At 39.0% G+C, this 18,547-nt stretch overlaps 1 protein-coding gene and 1 pseudogene across 3 annotated transcripts in view; one reads left to right on the top strand and one right to left on the bottom strand.

Annotated features, from left to right (window-relative positions):
• The window catches only part of LOC100768684 (glutamate carboxypeptidase 2), a 138,870-nt gene that overhangs the window by 57,623 nt on the left and 62,700 nt on the right, over positions 1-18,547 (bottom strand). For all 3 annotated transcript variants that reach the window (XM_027407583.2, XM_027407582.2, XM_027407581.2), the window contains exons 3-5: positions 12,825-13,088; positions 10,353-10,461; positions 5,697-5,883 (exon numbers count right to left, since the gene is read on the bottom strand). In XM_027407583.2, the coding sequence (XP_027263384.1) occupies positions 5,697-5,883; positions 10,353-10,461; positions 12,825-12,945 (417 nt within the window). In that variant the 5' untranslated portion in view covers positions 12,946-13,088. The remainder of the gene's footprint in view (positions 1-5,696; positions 5,884-10,352; positions 10,462-12,824; positions 13,089-18,547) is intronic.
• On the top strand, positions 6,338-6,963 carry LOC118237998 (annotated as a pseudogene).

Raw genomic sequence — 18,547 nt, 5'->3', positions numbered from 1 at the left:
ACCGCAAACTGCAATCCTGTCAGTTCCTGTCTCCTCCTACTTTATATTCCTCTCTTGACCCAGCCACATCACTCCTTTTTCGACCTCCCTAGGGCTGGGTTTAAAGGCCTGTGATCCCAAGTGTTGAAATCACCTTTGTATTAGCTGTTTCTGTTTTAGAAGGAATCAATTAATTTCTTGGAGCTCAGGGTAGCCTTGAACTAACAGAGATCTGTCTGCCTCCTTCTCCTGAGTCGTGTGATTAAAGGTGTGTACCACCTCCATCTGGCCTCTATGGCTAGCTAGTATGACTGCTGGCATTAAAGGTGTGTATCATCACTGCCTATCTCTCTGGCTGTGGCTATATTTGCATTTATATCTCTCATAGCTTTATTAAATCATAAATAATATATCAAGACACTTAACTATCATATTAATCTTCATGTAATTAATAAAGATAGAAGGAAGTAATATTAAAGAGAGATATCGGCCAAATAGTGATGATACAGACTACTAAATCAATATGAAAGATAAAGTCCCTAAACTAACAAGTATGTATTTTTTGTCAAAGAAACTGAACAATTATACAAATTGACAATACTAATTTCTAACAGAAAACTTAGTTGGATTTTTATTGTTGTGATAAAACACCCCGATCAAAAGCAGCTTAAGAATAAAATAGTTTATATCGGTTTACAGTTTATAGTCCATCACTGAAGTCTAGGCTGTAAGTCAAGTCAGAAACCTGGAAGAAGGTACTGAAGCAAACACCATGGGGGAACTCTATTTAATGACTTATTCCTCATTGCTTACTCAGCCTGATTTCTTATACATCCAGGACCACCATCTCAGTAGTGACATGCCATAGTGGGTTGGACCCTGTCACATCAACCACTAATCAAGACAGTCCCCCACAGTCTTGTGTGCAGGCCAATTCTATGGAAGCATTTTTCTCAATTAACATTCCCTTCTTCCAGATATACCTTTATTTGTGTCAAGTAGACACAATCAGCACAATTCTTTACGTATAAACAATACTACATTTTCACAATGTGTATATTTCTGAAATTATATTAAACCTGATAATGAGAACAAAAATAAAAATGGTAAGCCAAGCATAGTAATGCAAAAGCAAAAGGATTGCAAATTCTAGGTTAGCCTAGGCTAGCAAAATGCAGTCTAAAAGAATGAACAAATAAATAAGTAAATAATTTAAGAAAAATGTAAGTTAGAAAGTTATTATGCATCTATGATTACTGAAATACCTCTGATGGGGGAGGTCCTTCTGTGTATGTTTGTCTTATTTGTTGATAAATAAATTACTGTTGGCCAATAGGGAAGCAAGTTAGGCGGGACTAGGAGTTGAGGAGTATTCTGGGAAATGTAGTAAAGAGAAGTCTTGTGATCCAGACAGGAAGTGACATAGTAAGCAGACTCAGAAAATAAACAGGGACAAGCAGGAAATCATTCTCTTCCTCCTCTTCTTTTCTCTGGGAGCCGACATGTGAGCCCGACAAGACAGGATGCATGCTGCCCGCATCCTCAATCAGATAAGTCTTTATAAAATATATAGATTAATAATCATGGTTGATACTTAAAACAGAGAAGCAGATAAGAAATCTTAGTCATTGGCCAGCAGCATTATAATTAATATAAGACTCTGTGTGTTATTTCAGGTGCCCATGTGGCTTTGGGGTTCAGGCAGCTTGACCGAAAGACTTATCGTACATACTTTCAATCCAAACTTGTGAGAGTTAACTGAAGTAGTTATAAGAGAACTTGAACCTCACAATTTGTTAAAGACTGGATATCAGCAAATTGAGAATTTTTCAGAAGATGCTACAAGTAATAGCAAAGTCAACACAAGGACAGTAATAAAGGAAATCTAAAGTAAGCACATAATCAATAAAACATGAAATTAAGTTATAAAAGATTCCTAAAGACAAAGTTTAGTATTTGAATACATCAGCAGAAGTGACATTTCTCTGACAAAATCAATAAGGACAAAATAGCAAAATCAATACTATATCTATCTTTAGATATGATGCAATTTTAAAATGTGAAAATATGTGAAGAATAATGGAGGACAAAACTTGAAATTTAGACAAAGTGGAAAATGAATCTTATTTTTATTTTACTCTTTTAAGTTTGTATTTCTGTACCTCACTGTAGTACTATGTCAACAAAAAAACTGTGCATCAGCACGTAAGTATATCAACCGTAAGATGTAGCTTCTCACTATACCACCACTACTGCTGCAATATTACTATTTTTGAGACAAAAAAAGTTTCAATATGTAATCCAAGCTAGCTTTGAATTCATGAGGTAGCCCACACTGGCCTTGAATCTCAAGACTATCTTCTTTAATCAGATTCTCTAATGCTGGAATTAGAGACTGACATAATCAAAACTGAATAAAAATGTGATTAAAAAGATGAAAGTTGATATAAACAATACATATTTTAAAAATATAAACAGTATTATGGCGATTAAAAATTATCCTAGTTGTTTTATCTCTTCTGTCAAATAAATGTATCATGACCAAATGGTTTTCATTTGCGTTTAAAATATTAAAAAATATTAAAGTTTTTGACTATATAGTTTTTCAAAAAAAATTATCACTTAAAAGTTTTCATTTACTTTACATCCCAATAGCAGTTTCCCTCCCTCCTCTGTTCCTGTTCCCTTCCCTCCTACCTTCCCTCTATCTCCCCCACCATTCATCCACTCCTCCATCTCCACTCAGAAAAGGCAGGCCTCCCATGGGGGTCACCAAAGCATGCCACATCATGCTGAGGCAGAACCAGGCTCCACCCCCTGCATCAAGGCTGTGCAAGGCAACCCAGCATGGGAAATAGGTTCCCAAAAGCCAGCTTAAATGCCAGGGACAGATCCTGATCCCACTGCTAGAAGCCCCACAAGCAGACCAAGCTACACAACAGGCACACACATACAGATGGCCTAGGTCAATCCATAGAAGCTCCCTAGCTATTGATTCAGAATCGCTGAGCTCCCAAGATTTCAGGTGGGTTCCCTGTCATGACCTTGACACCCTGGCTTGTTTCCCTACAATCCTTTCTCCCTCTCTTCAACAGAACTGCCAGAGCTCAGTCCAATGCTTGGCTGTGGATCTCTGCATCTGCTTCCATCAGTTACTGTATGAAAGCTCTCTAATGACAATTAAGGCAGTCACCAATCTGATTACAGGAGATGGCCAATTCAGGTACTCTCTCCACTATTGCTAAGAGTCTTAGATGGGGTCATTCTTGTGGATCCCTGGGAGTTTCCCTGGCACCAGGTTTCTCCCTACCCAAGTCCCCCACTCCATGCTGCCTCTAAGCAGCCCAACTGGACCCTCATGTTCCCACCTCCCCCAGCCCAACTTCTTCCTCTCCCTGGATTATCCAGGAGATCTCTTCTATTTCATAGTTTTTTTTTTTTTTTAATTTTAAGAAATGATTAATAGTACTTGAAAACTGGGGTTAGGCCAGAGCAATAAGCATGGACCTGAATGATCACAATACAAAAAGACACTTAAAAAATCTGGAATAAATGTGGGGGAAGAATAGAGGAGAGCAAGATAAGAGATACCATAATTAAAGGAGACATTATAAGTTTAAAGATAAATCAGGCACTAGGGAAGTGTCCAGAGGTCTACAAAGTTGACACCAATTAACAACAGAGGAGAGGCTATCTTAAATGCCCTCCCTTGATAAGAAGATTGATGACTGACTTATATGCCATCCTATAGTCTTCATCAAGCCGCTGGTGGAAGGAGAAGCGGACACCCACAGCTAAACCTTGAAATGAACTGAAATCCAGTTGCAGAGAAGGAGGACTGATGAGCAAAGGGGTCCATACCAGGCTTGTGAAACCCACAGAAACAGCTGACCTGAACAAGGGGGAGCTCTTGGTGCCCAGACTGATAGCTGGGAAACCAGCAAGGGACTGATCCAGACCCCATAAAAGTGGGTGTCAGTGAAGAGACTTCAGAAATCTATGGGGCCTCTTGTAGTAGATCAGTACTTATCCCTAGCATAAGTATGGACTTTAGGAACCCATTTCACTCCTGAGCCTAGACACAAGGTGGTGGGCCTAGGCTGTATCCCAAAGGATATGACAGACTCTGAAGACGCCCTATAGGAGGCCTCACCCTCCCTGGGGAGCAAAAGGGTATGTGATAGGTAAGATTTTATTTGGGGGGATGGTGGCAAAGGAGGAGGGGAGGGAGAGGGAGCTAGGATTGACATGTAAAACAATCTTGTTTCTCATTCAAATAAAAAATGGGAAAAAAGCAGTGCAAACATGCTACTTATAGGCAATAAGTATCAGAAAAAAGAATCAGCTCATAGTTGAATAATTGCCCTGGAGAGGGGAACACAAGCAAGAAGCATGGTGTGCTCTAGAAATGTGAGATTAAAGTTAGGAGTGTATCATATCAGTGATTATACGTGTTTCTACATTTATGCATGTTTATTATAAGACTGGCATATTACTAGTAAAAAAGTCAAATAACAATTTTAAAAGAAAGTCAAATATGGAAATGTTCTAATTTGTATATAGCTTGAAAAGTGCTATGTATAACAGGAATACTAATTTTAAGATGACTATTAGAAGCTACATAGACTGTACTAGATATATTGGGTTTGCTATGGAAAATGTACTGAGAGGGATTAATGTTTTAGTTACACTTTATTGTTTTCATATTGAACATAGGTATTAATCAGATCAACTTCAACTAACTGCACTATAACCTGTGGTGATATTTTGTTTAGGATCTAAAAATAAATCTTGCCTGAAGATCAAAATAGCAAAGCATCCAGCCAGTAGCTCTTACCTCTACCTCAGACCAAAGGGGCAATCCTGTCCTCAGTGTAACTGCAGAATGACTGACTCCTGTCTCCTCCCATCTTATATTCCTCTCTAGTGCTGGTAATAAAGGGGTGCACCACCATCACCCAGACTCTATAGCTAATTAGTGTGGCTGCTGGAATTAAAGGGGTGTGCCACCACTGCCTGGCCACTATGGCTGACTAGTGTGGCTAGCTTTGCACTCTGATCTCTAGGGAAGCTTTACTTGTTTTACCATAAACAATTCAGGCAACCTTTGTTTATTAGACCATAAACAAAATATCACAATAATCTGTTTGGCAAATATGGACCCTAACTTACAAACAGGATTGTAAATTCTTTGCTGTAGATATACTATGCCTCCAAATTGCATTCCCTTTCAAAGGTCTAAGAAAAGGCCTTAGCAGAAGCCTATGTACATGGTCATTTGATAAATCATCATTCAGAGCATCTAGAACTTTTAGCTAAGACCGGGTGGAAACATAGTCTTTTAAACCAATATATCCTTGCTAGTTCAAACCCACACTGGTTCTCTAAATAAGCTGGATAGCTCTAAATCTGTGCAATGTCTTTATGCTTTAAACCCAAAAGAGTCTATTTAGCTGCTCAGAATCTTAAGTGTTTATTGAATTTGAATTTGTTATATAATACTAAAAGAATAGAAAGTAACAATAGTGAAGCATTCAAAAAAAAAAAAAAAAAACTTCCCCAAATCACATTAAATTCACACACTCTAAGAAATGAACTGACATTGATATGGATACTCTAAAGGCAAATCACAAATGTCAATAATATTGAGTTTGATAAAGGTGGAGATGATACTACAGGATTTCAGTGAAGTGTTTCTTATATTCTTTTTTTCTTACCTCATTTCTGTCTTCATCAATGATTGAGATGTAGTTAGGATGAGTCTTATTTGGGTAGGACAATAGCACATCATAATGGGACAACTCAACTGAATCCAGACCAAATTCTTTCCACTGTGCTTGAATTTGCTTTGCAAGCTTAAAATTGTGTTCTGTTCCAGCCAAATGTGGTGTCCGTGTGAAATTACTGGTGAAGAAACATTGAACTTGTTTAAACATTAATGGTTAATTTGTCTTTATCTCCAAAACACACCAAGACAAAGACACTATTGTCGCGCCTATAATGCAAAATATAGTGCAGTAAATACAAGATGCAGAGATTTTCCATAAAGAAGTTTAAATTCAAAGCCTCTCAATCAACGGGGCCCGTAAGAAACCAGAAAAAGAAATTATTTTCATGTTTTTTAGCTCCACTGTAATTGATGTAGACATGTATGTGTATGCTTACAGATATACAACGCAACCCATATATAAATATTTAATGGTCATTTTGTATCAAATCACTTTGTATTCATTAGGAAATCCTTTAGCTATTAGAGGGATTTCAAACATTTTGACACATGTTATTTTGATTTGTTGAAAATTATAAAGCTGGCGTGCGTGCGCCGTTGTGGCCCATGCTGTGGCAGCGCGGCGCGGCAATGGAACCGGCTGAGCTGCAGAACGAGCTAGTGTCAGCCGAGGGCCCGAACCGGAAGGCGGTGCTGAGGTAGCCTTGCGGCTCTCGGGTGCTGCAGCCAGGGACTGCTCTTTTCTCTCGCCGACAGCTTTTCCTCCCCTCCATGAGGAAGAAGCCATCTCTGGCTGATGGCAGCAATCCTGACGGTGATCTCCTCCAAGAAAACTGGCTGGTTAATGACATGTTCATCTTTGAGAATGTGGGCTTCACCAAGGACGTGGGCAACATCAAGTTTCTGATCTGTGCAGACTGTGAGATTGGACCCATTGGCTGGCATTGCATAGACGACAAGAACAGTTTCTATGTGGCCTTGGAAAGTTTCCCAAGAGTAACTGAGGTGACTCGGCTGTAAAACTATACAGCTCTCCCCACGAGAACTGACAGTGAACCTGTGGTGACTGCTGTGCTGGCAGTCTTCTTGGTACTAATACAAATGATAAGCACCGATGTTTGCCCTTGAACTTGCAAAGGGCCGTCCGGCTTCCTTCAAGCCTCAGTGCATGTCTCCCACCTAGTCCTCTATGCATCACAACTGTCCTAACCCCCACCTCCCCATTTTGGAACATGGAAGAACATGGGGGTACTCTACAAAGTATAGTCTGGTCCTTGGCACTCTGCCTGGGCACCTTCCAGCGCCTGCTCCATGCTCGACAAGAGCAGCAGTCAACTTTTTAGCCATGATGACAGGAAAAACATGCTCACTTGCTAATTGTTGAAACTCCGCCTTTTTCTCATTCAAGAAGCCAGGTGTAATAGGGACATACCTGCAATCCTACCTCTTGGGAGGTGGAAGCAGGAAGATCAGGAGTTCAAGGCCAGCCTCAGCTATATAATGAATTCTAAGCCTGCCTGCACTATGTGAGACATCTCAAAAAACATAAAGCATACAAGTATTTGAGAGTGACTTCATGGGATGTGAACTACTTGTCTACAGCAGTGTATTCTTTTAAAAGTAAAACACTTACAAATGTCAGTATTTAAACCACTAATTAGAAACACATTACTTTAGACACATTTTCAGTACTGTGTTTAAGACCCTTGGTGCCAGGCTGATAGTGACATTTTATAGTGAAGATGAATATGGCCATTCTTCCTTGAAGATCTTGATTAGGTTTCTCTTTTTATTATTGCCTCCCTGCTGCAGTCTGCATTGTTAACCCCAAGGGAAACTCAGCCCTAACTGTTTGCCAGGCTGTCTTGGAGTCAGAGTGGAGGGTACAGGATTTACAGAGGATAGCTTAGCCAAATCACATCTGAGTTTACTAAGAAAAATTTCCTTAACAGGTGCTGTCATCACTCATTAAATATAGGTTCACTTGGACTGTTTATACCAACACAGGATGCAAATGCTTTCTACCAAGACCGCCATTGTTATGGGGTTGAGATTGCCTTTTCTTATTGGCCAACTTAAACCTTCAACGTGATTTCCAGTTACTTTGTCATTTCTCTTCTGAAGTGACTCAGTAGCTTAAAAGGACTCTGTATAAAACAGTGCAACTTTACCATCATCCCTTTCTCTGGAGGCCTAAAATTGAAATATGGACTAAGTAGGGACCTTGTTATCCCTTAAAATACCAGCAAATCAGGAGGTCAAGGCAGGTCAAGGTCAGCCTCAGTTACATACGAAATTCAAGGCCACCCTGTACTACACGAGCTTGTCTCAAACAAGCAAAAAACAACAAATAGAAGTTGGAAAGATGGATCAGCATTTAAGAGTGTTTGCTGTTTTTTCAAAGGACCAGAGTTCAATGCTGGTAAGGCCAGGTCAAAGGGACAAGCTTGTAGACAAGCAGGCACACAGTAAAAATAAGTAAGTAAAAATTTTATAACTTAAAAAACAAAAGTTGTGGCCGGGCAGTGGTAGTGCGAGCCTTTAATCCCAGCACTGAGGAGGCAGAGGCTGGCAGATGTCTGTGAGTTCAAGGCCAGCCTGGTCTACAGAGCAAGTTCCAGGATAGCCTGGGCTGTTACACAGAGAAACTCCCTCTGCATCTGTTTCCTGGCTATTATTTCCTCACTGAAGTGTTGCAAGGGCTCCCTCTTAAAGTACAGGCCCTGGGCAGTTTTGCCAGCACCTGCTCACAATCTGAAGAGGCTCTAACGGCAAACAAGAGACCATGTTTTCCAAACAAATAAGCAAGCACACCTGAATATGGTAACCGTTGAGACTGACCAGCATGGGTCAGAAGGAACAAAACAAGCAGATGGGTCTAGGGACACATGGCCCTTCATTTCATAAGTCAAAGATCTAAACTGAACTAGGCTTTTAACTTATGCCCTCTTTTTAAACCACAGAAACAATAGGTTTACTGTATATCAATGTCAAAATAAGTATAAAGTTCTAATTAACTCACATTTCCATTGGGCAGAGCTTGCCAGTAGTAATGTGTATGTCCTAATGTCTTTCTATGTGCATACATAGTTTTCTAAACAAATATGAGGTCATACTGCACTCATTTTCATCTCGTTACTTTTCATTTAACAAAAAGGGAACATCTTCCTTGTCAGTAGACACACAGCCGTGAACAATACCAATGCTCCCTTTTCTTGCTAGGCTGTAACTTTAGTAATCCAGTTGTGTTGCCTACAGTTGCTCGTAACACTGACACAGCACGAAAGTGTATTAACTCTATTTCCCATCTCATTTCCTCGGCTTGTACTAGAAGAAGTGCAATTGCAGGGTGGGCTTGTCGTCAGAGCTTTGCCAAATGGACAAAGCTGTCCAGTCTACTCTCCCTTCTGAAACTCGGGTTTCTGCTCCCTTACTAACACTGGGTATTTTTTTTATCATTAAGAAACACTTGCCACTTGCATTTTTTAAAGCATCTTTTTTGAACTATTTCTGATTTTAAAAAAATGAGTGAACGAAAGAAACTTGGCCACATTCTTATTTTTGTTTATTTTGAACTGTATAGACCAAGCTGGCCCCAAACTTGTTTCTTCTTTCTAGAACTGCCAAATGTTGACCCAGTGACCAAAATAAAGTCATTTAAGCAGTGAAAACAAAAGAAAATTATAAAGCATGTGGTTAGATACACTAAATATGTATTAATATATTTTATTTTTAAATAAGTATAAATATAACTTTGTGACAATGTCTAACTTTTAGTTTCTTGCATGTTGAGGTTCAGACCCAGGGCCTTGTGTATGCTCAGTGATAGAACTCTTGCCTAGAATGTGCAAAGCACAATTCTTTTAAAATTTATTCATTTATTTCTTTTGCTTTAAACTATTTCAGTAAGAATAGAATTGTCTTTACATTTTCAAAACATCTTCTTTCCAATTTCATCCTTACCACAGCAGTATCTTTATCATCATAATGATAGATTCATTATTCACTCAAAGTTACTGCCCTATCAAAGTTACTGCCCTATCAATAAGCCAAGATGGAGTTTGAACTAACTTCCATGCTATTCTAAAGTCAACCTTTTCTTGATTAAAACATATTATCTTTCTTAAACAATGAGTAAAGGATGAGTCAGCAAAGTAAGTTCCTCCATCCAAATCTAGCTCCGATCTGTTTTCATACAGTCCACAAGCAAAGAACAGCTTTACATTTTAAGTAGGCAAGTAAACATAAATGTATTTTGTAACGCATCAACACATGAGAATCAAATTTCAGTGCACATAAGTACAATTTTATCAGAACTGGCACAAGCAGTTTCCTCATACTTCCTATGGCTTCTTTTGTGCTGCAGGAGCAAGATTAAGTACTTGTGACAGATTTTTGTTGGCCTGCAATGGCTGGTCTTTTATATGAAATGTTTGCTGATTCCCACTCTGGAAGCTTCCTAATGATATGAAGTTAAAGTTGAAGCTGTAATCTTCCCCTATGGAATGCAATACAAGATCCTCAATAAACAAAACACTGTGAAAAGCCAAGTTTTTGTAAGTGAAATGTTGTATCAAAACATCTTAACAGAACACTGCTTTTTTTCCGATATACTACCCATATCAACTTTTAACTATATACTTACTATAAAAATTTTTTGATGTTCTCTGCCTTCAATTCATGTAAAAATGCCTTCTTCATGCCAGGATGGGGAACAATGTTAGTAGAGTCACTGGAAGATTTTATAAACCACCCTGAAAAATACAAGCAAAATCATGAATGGGATATGAACTTATGGCTGCGTGTTATTTTTATGTCAGACACAGTTAATTATCTTTTGTATTAGGGATTTTGATGTTTTGCTTGCTTGCTTCTTTAGGAAAAAGAGCATTTCAGTATATGTTTTTGTTTTTTGAATTGCAAAGCAAGTGCAACATATTTTAACCAGATTTCAATTATGTGTGTTGCTGTTACTTCTCAGAAAAGTTTAATAAGGAAATTCAATTTGGTATTATTGTTTCAACTAGTGGAGATAAGATGTTTTGAAAATGTATCTTTTTCTACATTAGCTTCTCTTGCCAGTAATTGCTTGCTTCTTTGTAGAGCTAGAATAAGCATTTAACAAATGATTACAATGAATTAATTATGAGTACAGTGACAACAGAGATTGCTCAACAGTTAAGAGCAAGTACTGTTCTTGCAATGGACTCAAGTTTGATTCTCAGCACCAACATCTGGCAGTTCACAATTATGGTAAACACACTCTGGAGGAAGTAATGCCCTCTTCTGTGTGGACACCTGCTCTCATATCTCATACAAGAACATTCCCACAGTATAAACATATGCAGATAATCAAAGACAGGATCTTAATTATGGTTGTATTTTAAGTGCATCAATTATCTCAGAGCATTAAAGAAAACTCAGACTTTTAATCTGCTTTGAATTTGAAACTAAAACAAAACATACTGATGTTTTTGTTTCCAGTTGAAGTAGGCTTGAGAAACTGAAGTTCATAAACCTACAATGGACTACTATGTAATCCATAGTCCGGTAAGAAATCCAATACACAGAAAGCTGCAGACAGTTTATAACCAGCTCCTTAGTCCCTGGCCTCATGAGTTTATTTTAATCTCAATGGGATACGGCATTATTATGGGGTTTACAGAGTATCTGGCCTGGGAATACAGAAGGCTACCAGGCAAACTTTCAAGAAAGTTTTCCCATTTTTTGATCGCACAAATACAGAAGCACATAAATACACACATTGAGACACGTAGTTGTTTAAAAAGGAATATATTATCTATCCCTTCTGTGTATAAAATTGAGGGAACTGGACATGGCAGTGAGGTTAGGGAAGAATACCCTGAGGATGCTAGATTAGAACCAAGGTCTGAAAAAAATATAAAGGAGCAAGATAGAGTTGTGCTGGGGAGGCAGAACACTAAGACACTAACAAACTGAGTAATTGAGCAGTGAAACCAAGGCTCACAATGAGGGTAAAATAGTATAAACAATAAATCATTTTTAGGACACACAGCCTTTTGAGTCCTTTGCTTGCCTTTCCAAACTTTGTTTCTCACTTTTAAACTGAAATAATGGAAACTCAATTTAAATCATCTTTCTGAATAAATACCTCATTGAAGTCCCAACAACCATAGGTGGTTACTGATATCTTTGTGTTAGTTAAGATTGGAGGCTATGGCCCAAGGCTATGCAACTGGTCCATAGTCTGTTTTATTACAAATCTCAGAGAGGTGTCTGAGAATTCAGAGCAAAGAAGGACGACTGGGATGTCATCTTAGACTACAATGTGTGTCCAAGTCAGAAGGAAGACCTGAGCATTGTTCTAGGAAAACTCTGCGTGCTGTTTCACATTCTATTGTCTCTAAATTGCTCATATTAGCCTTGTCATAAAGATGGGGAATCAGTGACTTTTTCACAGTGCAAATTAGTGATACAAATTCAGAATTCAAAACGGTGCTAGCCTGTGAGGCTCAAGTTTCTTGCAGAGTTGGATGAACTATGATAAGCTAAGCTAAAAGACCTCCTGCTAAGAAAGTGCTGACTGTAATTAACATTTCCCAGAACGTGCCTATGTTAGGACCAATGTGACAGAAGGAGACTCCATTCACAGCAATTCCCTGAATCTGGTGGTACCCCAGAAACGACCCTAGATATGAGCTAGATGAAACCCCAAGCAAGCAAGAAGCACTCAATGCCAAGCTTGTTGACTGATCTGGATCAGCAGCCACTGGGGATTCTGAGCCTTTTTTTCTGAGAAGTGTGAAGGCATCTGGCAGGGTTCAGGAGCTCAAACCCTGCTCCAGTTCCACTTTTTCGTTTTTGCTCTTTTTTTTTTTTTTTTTTAATCTGACTTTAATCTGTGCATTACAATCCTACAAGAAGTTTATTCAAAACTCAGTCCGGCACAGACACCAACAAACCAGCACTTTACTCACAGGGATTGCTCCTTCCTTCCCCCGCCCAAATAAAGACATTCGTGGGCTATTTAGGACAGGATCGCCTCTGGTACACATAGATCTGCAGAGTTCACAACGGGAAAGAAAAGGGGCAGCCAAGTCGGGATTCTGTGGTTTGCCCCGCAAATGCACCCTACCAAAGACGAAGCCAATGATGAAGATTCCGGAGAAAGCCAGCACCAGTGTCCCTGCGCAGAGCCAGCGCTGGCGGCGTCCCGGGTCCACCACAGAGTCGCCGTCCTGCAGTGGGTTCCACATCCTCCGCCACTCTGCTCTTCCTTCTCCTTCAGGTCTCCTGTGGCCCCACAGCAGCGCCTCTGCTGGCCGGTTTCCTCCCACTTCTGCCCCAGGGAATAGAAGTCATTCCCAAGGCTTTCTCCTCCCCCAGATAACCAACTGGGCTACATAGAGAGATAAACAATACCAGTAAGCAAAGATAATGTGCCAAGTAGCACAGCCTGTATTTAAAAAGGATTATGGACTCTTTTTTCTTGCTTAATGATCCGCATTAACCACAATAAACCTTGTTTGAGGGATGGGAGTGACTTCACCCTGAAGAACCCACATTTATACACATGAGTGTACATTCTCCTTTCCCTAAAAGCTTCTCTTTCTGTTAACCCTGTGCTAAATGTGTTAAATTATTTTCCTGATAAACTCACACACATGCATGTGTGCACTCGAGCACACACACATACACCTTATTTTTGGATAGGTAAATAAATTAAACTGCAACCTGAATATCACCATTCTTTTCTTAGTGAAGAAATAATAGATTTAGATAGAAATACTGAATGAAGAAAAGATGATTTTACTAAACCTTGGTCATCAGTTCTTACAGAATTCTCTGAAAGCTCCTATAGGATAAGGATTGTTTCTGGCAAGCACTTGCAAACAATTTGCATGTGATGAATAAGGGTGAATGACCTGTACAGCGACTTTTGCTGCCTGAGTATGAAGAGGTATTCTTCTAGAGGCCTTTTAAAAATAATAAAGCATAATCAGACAGAGTAAAAGCAAGACAAGCTCACAAAATGGTTTACTCTGGGACCCTGGTTTTGGTTCTGTACAGCACCACACCTTTTGTAATAATGCAGCTGGTATGCTAGTTCCTTCAAAAAGGACCAAAAGGACACCACACAAAAAGGACACATACTCCATCTAAACGATGCGCACTGAAACCTCAGAACTCCCTCAGCCCCCACCTGTGGCAGAGCACATGTACTCACATCTTTGAACAGTAGTCTACATTTCTCTGCTTCTAGTAACAATCATATTTAGACACTATATATATATATATATGTATGTATATATATATATCCAATGTACCTAAATATGAAGAGTAGAAGCTTAAGCTGGTTTTGGAAGAATGTTCTGTAAAGCAAAATTATGTCCTATAATAACTTTTATAGAGAATACCACTTTGTGCCTATGTGTAACTGGGCATGCAAATGATTAAAATAAAAGTATATATTAGGAAGAAAGACATATAGTAGAAAAATACAGGACATCATCAATCATTCAAAATAGAAAACCACCCAAACTACATGAATTCCCCACCTTCTTTTAGATTTTATAAAAGAAACCACAGGTTATACATTCTAACCCTTGGGTACCATCATTCACATAGCCTGCTGTCATTATTGATGGTGTATTCCTCTATAGTGGATAATCTGAATAAATTTAGCTTGATTATTTAAAAACGTGTGTGAGATCTTAATTTCAGTATTTTGGATAAGAGACAAGTATCTGGAAATACCTGGCCCAGACACCGACCACCAAAATAAAAAACACATAGGTTTAGTCCAGTGATTTCCATCTGTAGGAGAAACAAGAGACAGCTCCTTAATCGTTCATGGAACTGGACCCCGGTAAACCTGTGTCTTTGGCTTTTTTGGGAGTAGGGGGAGTTTCCAAACATGGTTTTCTGTGGCTTTGGAGGCTGTCCTGGAGCTAGCTCTTGTAGACCAGGCTGGTCTTGAACTCACAGAGATTCGCCTGCCTCTGCCTCCTGAGTGCTGAGATTAAAGGTGTGTGCCACCATCGCCCGGCTGTGTCTTTGGCTTTTACATACACAAAAAAGTTTTCAGTTAAGCCAGTGCCAGGAAAGATTCAAGTTTATTAAAGGGCATTTCTAAGGGAATGGAGATCTTTGGAAGAAGGTAACACATACCCCAGCATGGGTGTGGCTTTTCTAAGACATTTGTAATTACTCCTTTCCAATGCCATATATGCCATTTTTGATTGGTTTTGAAGCTATAATCTTCTGAGTGTTGCTAAGAAATCTAAATGATATAATAGGATTGTTTCTGTCATCCATCTGACAGAATTATGATGGATAAGGTTAACACATAAACCAGCAGGATGCAGGAACTTAGAATATCTTCACTGTAAACAAAGTTAATTATCTTATTTGTGAGACACACAGAAAGTCACAGAGAGTGGAATGAAGCCATTCCCAAGATAAGCATTTAGACTTTAACCTGGGTCATTGCCACTCAACAGTAAATACCTACAGCATTCTATGTGAAAGAAATATCCTCTCCTCTGACAGCAACCTTCAAAACAAATGTTAATTGGTCAGTAACTCTTAGTTCTCAGCTAAGAGACATAACCGTACTTTAGGATGAGGTGTTCCTTTCCCTTGGCATCTTTCCATAATGCTTTCTGAGTATCCTGCCCCAGGAGCAGATAAAGAGCCAAACACTGGCAAGGAACTCAAACATGCCCAAATCTTTATTGGTTTAAGCCTTTCTGAATTGAGTTTTCTGACTCTTTTGACTATAATGTTTTACACAAAACACTAATTAGTAGGTCATTGACTAAATGGAAATGAAAGGTGGGGGCAATTATATTAGCTAACCAGCATTTGAGAGTTGGTAAATATATTCTAACTCTTCATCTGAAATAATTTAAAAGTCTTTTGGAAAGGGGGTCTCACTCTCACTGGGTAGCTCTGACCATCCTGAAACTCACAGAGAACCAACTGCCTTTGCCTCCTCAATACCGAGATTACAGGTGTGTGCTGCTTCATCCTGCCTTAAAATGATTTTTCTTTAATAAATCTTGGAATTAGACTTGTAACAGGACTCAGAAGACTTGAAGGCATAACAGCATAATATTGTCAGATTAATTCTCCAAAAATTCAGCTTTGTGTTTTTAATCTCCCAGTTCAGAAAACTTCAAAGGTTCCCAGTTTACTATCAAATGAGTCTAAATTCTGGGACAACACACGAAGGCTGTCTACACTTGAGGGTCTTTCTAGCAGCTCTTCCATTAACTGTCATGTATTCGTGTGTTACTTCCTTACTCTCACTCATTAAACTCACTTATAGAACAGGAATAATAATATATTCTGTCTAATAAACATGTCAGAAGGGTTTGCATAGGTTTCTGGCCCCTTAGAAATGGATTTGTGTGGATGGAACATGCTGCATCCTCTTCTTTCAAAGCAACTTTATTAAAAAGAAACTTTTTTACCATCTATTTGTTCAAGTGTTTTCAAATTGAAATTCACACACACACACACACACACACACACACACACACACACACACACATATCCAGTAGTCACCTTTGTTTAAAACCAATAAACTACATTATGTTCACCAAACCTGAATGAAACCCATTGTCTTAAGAACAATGAAGAAATACATTTCAAACAACAAAATGAGATAGATACACACAAATTCAGAGGGATGACATCAGTTGAAATGAAAATTAGGCTACATAAATCTTTATACACACATTAGTTAAGTGAAAGTGTTATTCCCTCTGGAGTTCAGCCCTTGAGGAAAGGGGCAAACTAATTCACCATGTCTTACCTGCAGTCATCAAGAAAGAAACTTGCTTCTGGAAACAGTTTAACATAATAAAGAAAACTATGTCTATTCCAGAGAGGCATGGATTTTTTTGTCATTTCAGACTAGAAAACTGGGTCGTGGAGCCCTGAGTATGGGGTTACGGTTGTCTAGTTGTTGCTGGTAGAAGCTAGTGCCAGCAAGACAGACCTTCAGCTGCTATGGACTTCTCTAGATGGCTGCCAGCCCTGGCACTGAGCCTGGAGTTACTGGCCATCAGTGGTGCCAGTTGCTGCTTTTAGCATAGAGTATCCCTGAGTTAGGAAGGATGAGGCAGTGGTCATCAGGAAAACCTGTGGGGGAGTAAGGAAAATAAGAGCTCTGGTTCATTGGCAAAGAGAAGAGTCATGTCCCTGTCCTTCTAGAATATTATAATATAGAGCCCAGTGCTGGCTACTCATCTAACCCAGCCAATTAACCTTCTAAATGTCCTTGGGTGGCAGTAATCCTTCTCTGGGCATTGATCTTTGGGTTGTCTATTTCTAGTCTTCAAGGCCTTGCATTCAGTCCCCACATGCCAGGACTGGCCTCCCACATGGAAGTTACACATGGGTGGAAGTTTGTTCCAAACTACCCTCCAACAGAGACCAACTTGGGCTTTATTTGTTTCATGAAATGCTACTCATAGTTAGGGGAGCTCCTCAAGGACACAGGAGCTCCTGGAATCTGTGTGGCTTGGCTGTGGAGCAGGAATCAGACTCTGAGTAACTGGCTGCCAGGACACAATGTCCATCACAGACTTTTGAACCACAAAGGTGGTGATGAGGGTGCTGATACCAAGATGATGAACTTGGAAGTACCCAAGTTTTTAAGTCCAGGTTGGCATGCTTAACTAGGTTGTTAAGGTTAAACTTTAGGAGGAAGATGAGGAACATATCCACACAGATCTGCAGCACCGGGGACACAAAGATGAGTACCCGGAGAAACACAAAGAAGACAGGGACCCTCTGAACTTCACTCAACCTTGAGGCAGCATGCCATTCAGCAAGCATTCAGCCTTACTTTTCTTGTATAATGGTTCACATTTTTATTTTGTGTATATCTCTGGATTCAGCTTGTCAAGCACAGGTGCAGGTGAGTTTTTGAGCTCCTACTCGAAGATGCAAGACTCCAAGACAGCCCTCACCTCCATATGGGTCCTAAGAACATCATGGAATCTGCTGCCACATCTCCAGCTGTATACCTGCTGGAACTAATCTTTAATACACACAAGAAAATAACACACAGTCTGTGTTTTAATTTGTAACCACAATAGTCTCACATTCTAAAGTGCTTACAGAATAAGATAGTTCTAGAAATTATGAATCCTAATAACCCAAGAAAACTGATCTAAACAAAAAAGTGGCATAGATATATGATAATATCTTTTATAACGTTACCTAAATTTCACTTTTTCAATATTTATTTCCCATTTTCTTTGTGAAAGGGGACCTAAACTAAGGGTGTCTTTACAAAAGAAACTATTTAGGCAAGTTTCCTTGCTTTGAAAGTTTGAGGAATAGAGAATGGCAATATTCTTTCTAGCTAAGGAAGAAAATATTTTAAAAAGTATTTTAGTAAGTTTAGAAGATATAAATAAAACATGTACTTCCCATTCATTTTTATTGCTATATATTCTAAAAAAATGTATAAAGGCACATAAGAAGTAAAAAGTCCACGCACCATTTTGCATTGCTCTTTGGCATAGTGTATCTCCTTCCAGAGATCGGTACCACAATCTTTGAGAATTATTTCTATTCCTATGTAGCAATTTGTAAATAGAAAATATCATAATATACCGTGATTAACTAGAAATTTAAGAAAATGTTTATCATATACATATTTAACATCATAATTATACTAGTGATGAATAAAAACATTGCTCATTCAGCATCAAGCTGGAAACAGGATGTTCATAGACCTCCAGAATACTGCTTCACATTGTCTTGCTATCACTATTTTCATAATGAAGAGCATCAGCTGTTTCCTTCTTTTGAATCTGGTGCCAGCATTTACTTAGC

Source organism: Cricetulus griseus, chromosome 3 (genome assembly GCF_003668045.3).
Source record: "Cricetulus griseus strain 17A/GY chromosome 3, alternate assembly CriGri-PICRH-1.0, whole genome shotgun sequence".
Taxonomy (NCBI): domain Eukaryota; kingdom Metazoa; phylum Chordata; class Mammalia; order Rodentia; family Cricetidae; genus Cricetulus; species Cricetulus griseus.
The sequence above is the reverse complement of the archived record's forward strand: the minus strand, read 5'-3'. Positions and strand labels throughout refer to the sequence as shown.